The sequence below is a fragment of the Rhinatrema bivittatum genome, chromosome 4 (genome assembly GCF_901001135.1).
Source record: "Rhinatrema bivittatum chromosome 4, aRhiBiv1.1, whole genome shotgun sequence".
Lineage (NCBI taxonomy): Eukaryota > Metazoa > Chordata > Amphibia > Gymnophiona > Rhinatrematidae > Rhinatrema > Rhinatrema bivittatum.
The window spans coordinates 120,921,914-120,930,827 of NC_042618.1; the positions used below are offsets into that span (position 1 = coordinate 120,921,914).

Below are 8,914 nucleotides of genomic sequence, written 5' to 3' on the forward strand. Positions count from 1 at the left end.
TCTGATCTCTCTCTGGTCCCTCGCTTTTCCTCTTCTGTCTGCATCTCTTTCTGGTCCCTTGCCATCCTAAGACTCTATCTGCTTCTTCTTTATTCCCATCCCAGACTTTACCGTTTCTCGGGCTCTAATGCCATGCAGTGAAAATCGTAACATCAGGTGGCAACAGAAAAAACATGCTGCCCAGTGTATATTGAGTTGATCTAGTTCCATAAATTCATGTGCTACACACACAGTCACCTTCTTCGGGTCATTTTAGCCTGCTTCCCAATCAGAAGGACTGTTCCACAGGCTAACCCATGTACCTGATATCCAGCTGCTTTTCATCCGCTGATCCGTGGACCAATCTCCTTCCCCTGTTGCCCTTATTTTGAACCAGGTTGGCACACTGACCATGGGATCTTCATGTTGGTAGTGCACCAATACTCCTCAGTCCTTATAAGCAATGCCCCAAGTGTCCTTATATTAAATGAAACAAACAGGATTCCCTGCTGAACCTCTGAAGAACTTTGAAAACCTCCACTGCCTCCCTGCTTCTCTCCTACTTCTGCTGCTATTTGTCTGCCTATGCCCTGGCATGGTCCTTTTATTACCTTTTCTGTCTCTCTTCCACCTTACCTGTTGTGACAAACCGGACTTGCTATGCTAATTGCCCTACTTCCCCCTCCACCCTGCTCTGCACCATGGGCTGTGTTCCATCTCAGACTCTCACCACAGGGGGTCCCAAACCCTCTTTCAAATAAAACTACAGAAGGGGAGGCAAAGGTGGTGGCTGGGTTATGTGTCCTTGACCACCTAGGGGCGGGCCATGACAATTTAAGTCATGCCCTTCATTCATCTTGCTATGGACTGGGATATTTATTTATTCACATTCACTCTCAAAAGAGTTAAAACGAGTAACTGCATGCTAACCGATTCTTTTGATCCTGCAACAGAGCACCTCCCACGAAGCCACCCCACACTAGATCCGAAGGAGACGCGTTGCATTTCTGCGTGCACAGCTCGGCGACTCGACTCCACCATACGTAGGTGTAGCTAACTCCTTCCCCCTCTACCTGCAGGGAAAAGGCCCAGCTCTGACCCGGCAAACCGGCTGCTCGAGGCATTTGTGCACCAGCGAAACGCTTCCTTTCTAAACTGCAGGCAGCCGACGACAGTGGAAGCCTGCAGTGCAGGCTGAACCGCGCCGCACTTTTCCCCAAGACAGAGTCTGGAGGAGGTGGGAGAAGACCACGCAGGGATTTCTTTCTTTCTTTTGTTTTTTGTTCCCGGTTTAGCAGGCCACAGGGTGATGGGAGTCGCGGGGTTTGCTGGGAGCGATGGAGGAGCCGCTGAGCTGTAACCCGATCCTGCGGGAGACAGATTGGTACTGAACAGAGGCGGCAAGGTGACAAAAGCCCGGGCGCTGATGAGAGAGCAAAGCAAGTAAGTCCTTGCATGGTCCAGAGCTGTGAATACCGCAAGTAATTCCAAGCGGAAAATGTTTTGATTTGCTAAACTCCGTCATTAAATGACAATAGATCGCAGCTCGCAGTGGATTTTTTTTTTTTATTACCGATTAATCGGAAAAGGAGAGTGCTTCCGTCGGTGGAGCTTGGTGCGTGCTGGCCACGGGTGGCCACTTTAACCGGATGCACTAATAGCTAATGTGACCAATCTCTTATCAAAGAAAGGATGGGGTTTGGCAAAGGAAAGGTATCAAACGTTGTATATAACCGCAGCTAGTTTTCGTGCGTTTCATATTGAGTAGGGAATTGATTGATCACCTCCTTCCTTTCAATCCCTTGTTCCAATACAGACCTCGCCCCAAACCTGAATGACAATGCCACCGACATCCCAAGATCCCTAAACGAGGAGCCACCAGGGCACAGGGAGAGCACAAAACAGACTTAGTGTAGCAGCGCGTCATAGCTCTCCCTGGATGAACCTGCAGAATACGGCTCTGCATCCCAGATGTCGGCGTGTGATTAAATTTAACACCTCCAGCCATGACTTTACAACTTCCAGCATGCATTTGTTGCATTAAATCCTATAAAACAATAAGCAAACGAAATGCATTCCACTCCTTTGTATATGAATCCTTGCGTTTTCCTCTTTTTTTCCCCCCTAATCTAAGTAGGAGCTTTGCTTTGTCATTAATTGTATCATGTATTTATTTTACAGGGCAATAATCCTGGTAGATTAAAAAGGATTATTTTTATGTCTTACTATTTTTTTCTCTTCTCTCTAAATGACCCAGTTTTCTGGATCATCAGGTATGGTGAATCCTGAGGAGGACGATCAGAGCAAAGACCCCGGAGGAGAAGGTGCCATAGGAGGCTGTGAAGTAGTTGGAGCACAAAACGGAATGGATCTGAAAGCTGATGCCTCCGCCCTGGGAAGCACAAGGGAGCAATCCCCTCTGCTGCACTTGGATCTCTTTAATTTTGACTGTCCGGAAGCCGAGGGGAGTCGCTATGTGCTCACAAGCCCCCGGTCCCTGGAGGCCTGTGCCCGGTGCATGGTTAAACCTGTGGAGCTCCTTCCCCGGAGCCTGAATGACCTGGTGAAAGAAGCCCCTGGCAGATCCATGAGGGTGGCAGCTGGCCTTTTCGAGGTCTACGAGATAGACCGGCAGAGGAAACTGCAGCTATGCCGAGAGGAAAGGGAAAGGATTATCCGAGAGGAAAAGAGAAGGCTTTTCAGTCCTCTGATGAGCAGTTTGCCTTCCTCTCCCGCCACCAAGATCGCCTTGAAAGCGGCTGCCAACGGCACACCGCAGCCCCCCAGGACCAAAAGCCATTCCTTGGACTCCTTGCAAAAGAGAAAGAATGGTGCTTCCACCACCTCGTCCTCGGAATCGGGGACTTCCTCTTCTTTTGGTGTGGACGGTTGTAAACAAAAATCTGCAAAAGTGGGCCCCAGGACTAAGACAGTGGCCACCATGAATTCCTTAGTTGGTCGAAGTTTCAGCCTGGGGGATCTGAGTCATTCCCCTCAAACTACTAAGAAAGTGGAGAAGATAGTGAAAGAGGTAAAAAAGAGAGGTCTGAAAGAACTGCCAGAAAGGGATCGGAAAATAGCTGCCCTTATGATAGCCAGACACCAGGAAGAGACCATCCTGAAGGATCAGAGGTACATGGCGCATCTCCAGTGGGACTCCCTGCGGCGGGAAACTGAGTTAAGGAATGAGCAAGAGGAAAAGGAGAAACAGAGGGCCCTTCTGCAGTGCCAGCGGATGTGGGAGACTCAGATCGCCAAAAGGCAATGCAAGCTGACCCAGGAGCAGAGCGATGCTGCTACACTCAAGCAGAAGCAGTGTCTGCTGATTGAGGAAAGGTGGCGGGACCAAGCAGGCAAGCAAGAAAAGATGAGACGAGAGAAGCTGGAGCAAGCCAAACGGGAAGAAAAGCACAAGAAAATGCATCAGGAGCATAACCTGAAAGCAAAGGAGGAATGTAGGAAGGAGACTTTGGAGCAAGAGGTGCATTTTCTATGTGATAAACTGACCTCGGCTGAACAGAAGAAACTGGAGAAAGAACTGCAACTGCAGAAAGAGAGAAGACTACTCAACCAAACCGAGAAACTGAAGCATGAAGCCACCTTGAAGGAGATCACCAAGCAAGAAGTCATGGAAACTGAGATACTGAAGAAATCCCTGGAACTCAGCCTCACCAGAACTCAGGAAAACTTTGAGCAGCTCTTGGAGAAAAGAAACCAGGAGCTGAAGGAGAAGGCCAGAAGAGAGGAAACCCAGATGCAGAGGGCGAGGATGGTGATGGAGAAGAAGGCAAGGGAACAAAAGGAGCATTTGGAGGCCTTGGCGAAAGCTGCAGAGAGGAAGATCCAGCAAGCTGCCCAGGTTGCCGAGGAGGTGGTCCAAGAGAAATCTCGCAAGGCGGTCCAGAGCAGGCTGGAGAAGGAGAAGATGCATAAGATGAACAAGCAAAAGGTTGAACAGCATGAGGCCCTCAAGCGTAGGGAGCTTGTCACGTCTATCGAGAAGAAACTGGAACGCAGTGAGCACATCTTCAAGGAGAAGAAAACCGTTCTGGACAATGCAAGGTCTGTTGCCCGAGCATCTTTCCATGTCCGGGACAAGGTACGGGAGGAGACCAGTGTGCGCACGTTTGATAAGATGGCCTTTGAAGCAGTACTACAAGCCTCCATGGAAAAAAAATAAAAGTTCATTTGGGTCTAATGCAAGTATACCAGTATCTTTTGTTCAGCTGCAGAATCTCTCTGTGTTGATGTTTTTTGTTTATTTTATTGTCTTTTTATAAGTAAGGGACCAACTGGCAGCTATTTTTGTAGCTATCTGAGCTTATTTTGAGAGTGATCTTTGGTATGGTGCATAAAAGAAACAAAAACTGCTTAGCAAAATCTTTATAAGTAGGGTGAGGGCATCATGACATAAGCCTGGAATACAAGACTCACCTGCCCCAGCGGGGGAGGTGGAACACCCCATTCCACTGCCTGTGTACCCCAGCATCCTCCTTTTCTTCAATCTGTGGTACATCTGAACATTTTTTTAATGGATTTATACTACAAGAGAGCACAAGAGTGATTTTACACAATGGAAGAAGCGGAGGAAAGTAATTTCTACTCTCAAATATGCCCTCCTCTGATGTTTCAGTGCTATTCTGACTTTTAATGTGATTTGTTGTTTCTGTGGGAATGCGCTTTTCTTCTTGTATTTCTGTGTATGCTTTCTGACGTGTGTTGATTTCTTTTGCAGGGGATTTAATCCTGTTTTGGCAATGATCCTTTAAATAATTTTCATTTATTTTATCTATATGTTTAGCTCATACCTTTTCATTGGTAGCTCAAGGTGAGTTACATTCAGGTACATTTAGTATTTCCCCGTCCCCAGAGGGCTTACCATCTAAGGGCCTGATTTATGAAGCGTTTTTTTCTTATAGATGCCGAATGGGAGTCAAGGCTTAGCAGATCAGGCCTTAAGTTTGTCCTTGAGGCAGCGGAGGGTGAAGTGACTTGTTCAGTGCCTCGAGGAGTGTCAGCAGGATTTGAACGCTGGCTTCCCAGGTTCTCAACTTGCTGCTCTTACCTCTTGGGCTACTTGCCCACTCAACTTGTCCCCAAAGAGGGTGGGTGCCAGGGCCTTAACTTCTCTCCCCCTAATCCATGGGTTCTCAGTCTCGGTCCAAAGATCAAGAAGGGACATTCTCATCTCATAGCTCAGACCCTGCACTTACATCACAGCCAAAAAGAAGGGGGGAGCAATACTCCGATGTACTTGATCTGGAGAGAAACCACAGGGAGAAATATGCAGACCAGCCACAACCTCTTGCTTGTACCCTGCTTGTCCTCTCATCAGTAGTGACTGCTTTCCCTTTTCATATTGTTGGACCATCTTTCATGAGATCAGATACTACGAACACTGCTGCTGAGTTTAGCAGTGAGTTGAGCCCTGCTTTCTTAACTAAACATAAGTAAGCCCCAGCAGTAGCAAGGCTCAGTATTACTAAAAGCAGATATAATCTCCTAGCCTGAGAAAGTGTAGTAACTGCTGAGGATGGGGACAGGGAATAACGGTTTAATAGAGAAAACTAAATCAAATTACATGTTGGGATACCTGGAAAAATTAAGCTATTCTGAAAATTGTAAATATTTTTTTTTCCTGCCACCTCTAAACTGGTTCGGAATGCTGTGTCAGAGGTGGGCAAGGGGCTAGCCCAGTGTTTGTAGTTTATGACTCATGGAGAAAAACAAAATCAGCTTCAAATATGTGCTTTGCCTTAACCACATGTCCTGCTAGTTTTAAAAGGGTCTAGATCACCAAACAAGGTGCATCGAGTAGCAAAGTTGTGATCTGATTGGCTGGAACAGTAGCTTTTGAATTTATTTTAAACTCTGAAACTTGGGTTCAGATTTAAATTTCTGGCAAACAAGGAAAAATCAGTGCAAAAACCTTAAAGTCAGTTTGCTTTCACAAAGAAATATATCATTGTGGCACTTATGGACAAAAGTCCTGAAGCACTTTTTGCAGAAGTTTTCCCTTTTTCAACATTTTTCTGTGTAATTTTTTCCCTTTCAGAAGCTGCAAGAAATCCATTCCTTGGGCAAAAGATGTGCTAGTCCAAATTTCTGCAAGCAAACTGACTTGCAAGTATTTTGCACATTTATACCTTACTTTTGCCCAGTTCCTACATCCGGCTGTAAGCATTTTATTGTAAACTTCTATTATGTTGTACTCATTACAGTATAGAATTATGAGGAGTGGCACTATACTTTGTGCTGGAACTATACATTACAAGCAATTTGTGATTGTTTTTTGGATGCATACTTAATTTCATGTTTTCCTGCACTGAGACACATTATTTAGCAGGAATCAACTATTACTTTGAGCACTTGTGATGTGACGGACTTCTGAAAAGAGCTTCCAGGTTTTGTGATTTATTTGCACATAGAATGAGAGGGGAGACAATTTTTCTGTAGCAGTGAGTATGATACTGTTTAAGCTGTTTCCTAGCACTTGGGTTGTTGGGGGTTTTTTGTCCATTACCTTATCTGCACACCCTAGCTTTTGGAGTTTACAAGTATTGGTTTGAGACTGGTTAATAGGAGCAGGCCAAACATTCTGTTTTTTATGCTTTAAATATTTTTTTATTGATCTAAGATGCCTGTTTTTCTTTGCGGGGGTAGGTGGTGGAAGGAAAGATAATTTTCTGAAGAATCTCTTGCACCTGGAAACTTCAAAGCAGCACTTCAGCCTATGCTCTCTGCAGGTGTATAATGCTATGTACCCTTGAACTGAGAAAATATCTTTCTAATAAAAGGTTGCATCCAACCAGTCCTTTGCTTTCTTTCGTTTGGTTGCCATGCACTTGGCTTCCTGGTAACCTCCTGAGCCTATCAGGGATTGCTCAGGGAGCATCAGGCTTCCTGATTGGCTCAGCAGAGGTTGGTGAGCTTCAGGTTAAGGAAGCTGACAGTTCTCTGGCACACACCAAGCCCCACATTATAAGAAATCACTTTTTAATGAAAAGTTGCTTTATTCTCCAATGTTGTAGGGTAGTGCACCTGCAGGGAGCATTTAAGCTACCCAGTTGGCTTTGTTGGAGTACAGCTTACAATTACAAATCTAGCTTTAGCCACTGCAGTAAATCAGGGAAAAAACCCCAAAACTTCCATGATTGCTGTGCACGGCTGCACTGTTTTTTTAATTAATGCTGTGAATGTGAAAAACAATTATTTTTATGGAATCTACTGCACGTATAACTTGCAATAACTTTGTCTTCACCAATCACTTAAATGTGGAGTTACTGTCTGAAAGAGCTGCTATGTATTTCAAGAAAATAATTCTATGGAGTATTTCTGTGGCTCTCACTGAGTTATAGAATAGGTTTCTGTTATGGCCATTTTATATGTTATAGTTTAATAAAATACCTCTTCCCTTCTTCCTGTGCTCTTCTTTCCTGTAACTGGTATGATCTGCATCTCATCCTACTGTAGCCTGTTTCATTTCTCTGCATTTCAGGGCAACCCCGATTGCTTCAAATGAGCTGAACAGAGAGGCAATGAAGGGAGAGCCAGCTTGGTGAAAAGGTTCTTGCTCTGTCTCACTCCCTATCACCTTGGGGTTTCCCTTCCTCTTGCCTCTGGGATTTCTGCTGGCCACCTAGCTCATATGAATTTCTTTGTCCCTCTTTCTTTCTGTGCAGTCTCATTTGTCTGTTTCCCTCCCTTCTCAACCTCTGTGACTTTCTTTTCTGAGCCTCTATGATGTCCTCTCTCCGTAAAAGTCCCCCAGCTCCCATGCTACCATTTCTTACCCCCTCCCCTCCCCCCTGTCTTTCTCTCTTCTCTGCTCCCTCAAGCCTTTGTTTGCTGCTGTCTTAAACAAGGAATTGTTTTCTCTCAGCAGTGTTCCCCCTAATCCAGAAGGCTTTATTATTTATCTCCTGCCTGAATGTAGACCCTTTCTGTAATGGATGTTGATTTTTTTTTTTTTTGTTTAACTCCTTAGCGAGAGAGCTACTCTGTCTCCATAAGTTTCAGATGCATCTACTGAAATAACCTGGAGACTCCCTGTAAGCTGCCTGTGTTCAAAGGCAAGAGATAATAGTAATTAATGTTTTCATCATGCTCAGAAACATGGATGTCTGAGCTTGTCTGTTAGTATAAGAAATTTTCAATAATAATTCCTTGAATGTTAGACCAATTTTAAAACCAGAGAGATAAGACCTATTATTTCCATGACTGTATTCAATATCCTGGTCTTTGAAGCAAACAGGTAGAATTGATTCTAGACTTTTATTAAACTGATACTAGACTTTTATTTTAGGCTGGCACAGGTTCAGAGATCAAATGAGGTGGATTCACAGACTTGGGTGCCAACCTATCTTGTACCATGTGGAAGGCTCCCTGTTTACTGGGAACCAGTGTCATCAGGTTTGCTTTCCATTTGCTCCCTCAGACATTCCAAATCTTGTAGTAATTGGGTTTCTCGGGTAGATAATACAAGATTACACTACCAAAGGAAAAAAAAATTCCCACAGCAACCTATACGCAGTAAGACCTCAGGAACTGCCATGCTGGATCAGTCTGAAGGTCCAACCAGTCTAACATCAGATTTTTAGAGGCAATGCATGAGAAACAAGGTAGGTATAGAGGGGTCTGTCTCCAGCTTTGAACCTAGGGTGACATTCCGCTAATTTGCCTGTCTTCTACATACCCTTTTTGAATCAGGTTACCCTTCCTGTGACTGATTTTCTGAATAGCCCCAAAACATGTAGACACCACAGGAGGTTCATGTGAAATGTTCTCTGCATGACTGATAATACAAGATTTGCAGTATGTATACAGCATAAGAACATAAAATGCACACAAATAGCTAAAGGATATGTGGGGGCATGTTATTGTTTGATGACTCTCTCCTTGTAAACTTAGTGGGGAGTAAAGCACATTAAAGTTT

The 8,914-nt window shown here is 44.7% G+C and overlaps 1 protein-coding gene across 1 annotated transcript; it reads left to right on the plus strand.

Annotated features, from left to right (window-relative positions):
* The first annotated feature begins 971 nt into the window (after positions 1-971).
* On the plus strand, positions 972-7,098 carry CCDC177 (coiled-coil domain containing 177). The gene is made up of 2 exons (XM_029598796.1): positions 972-1,422; positions 2,237-7,098. Exon 2 carries the CDS (start codon positions 2,255-2,257, stop codon positions 4,157-4,159), a length of 1,905 nt encoding a protein of 634 aa, XP_029454656.1. The 5' UTR covers positions 972-1,422; positions 2,237-2,254; the 3' UTR covers positions 4,160-7,098.
* The last annotated feature ends 1,816 nt before the right edge of the window (positions 7,099-8,914 follow it).

Excerpts from the sequence above, each read along its gene's own strand:
- CCDC177 (XM_029598796.1), top strand. The coding sequence starts at position 2,255 with ATGGTGAATCCTGAGGAGGACGATCAGAGCAAAGACCCCGGAGGAGAA.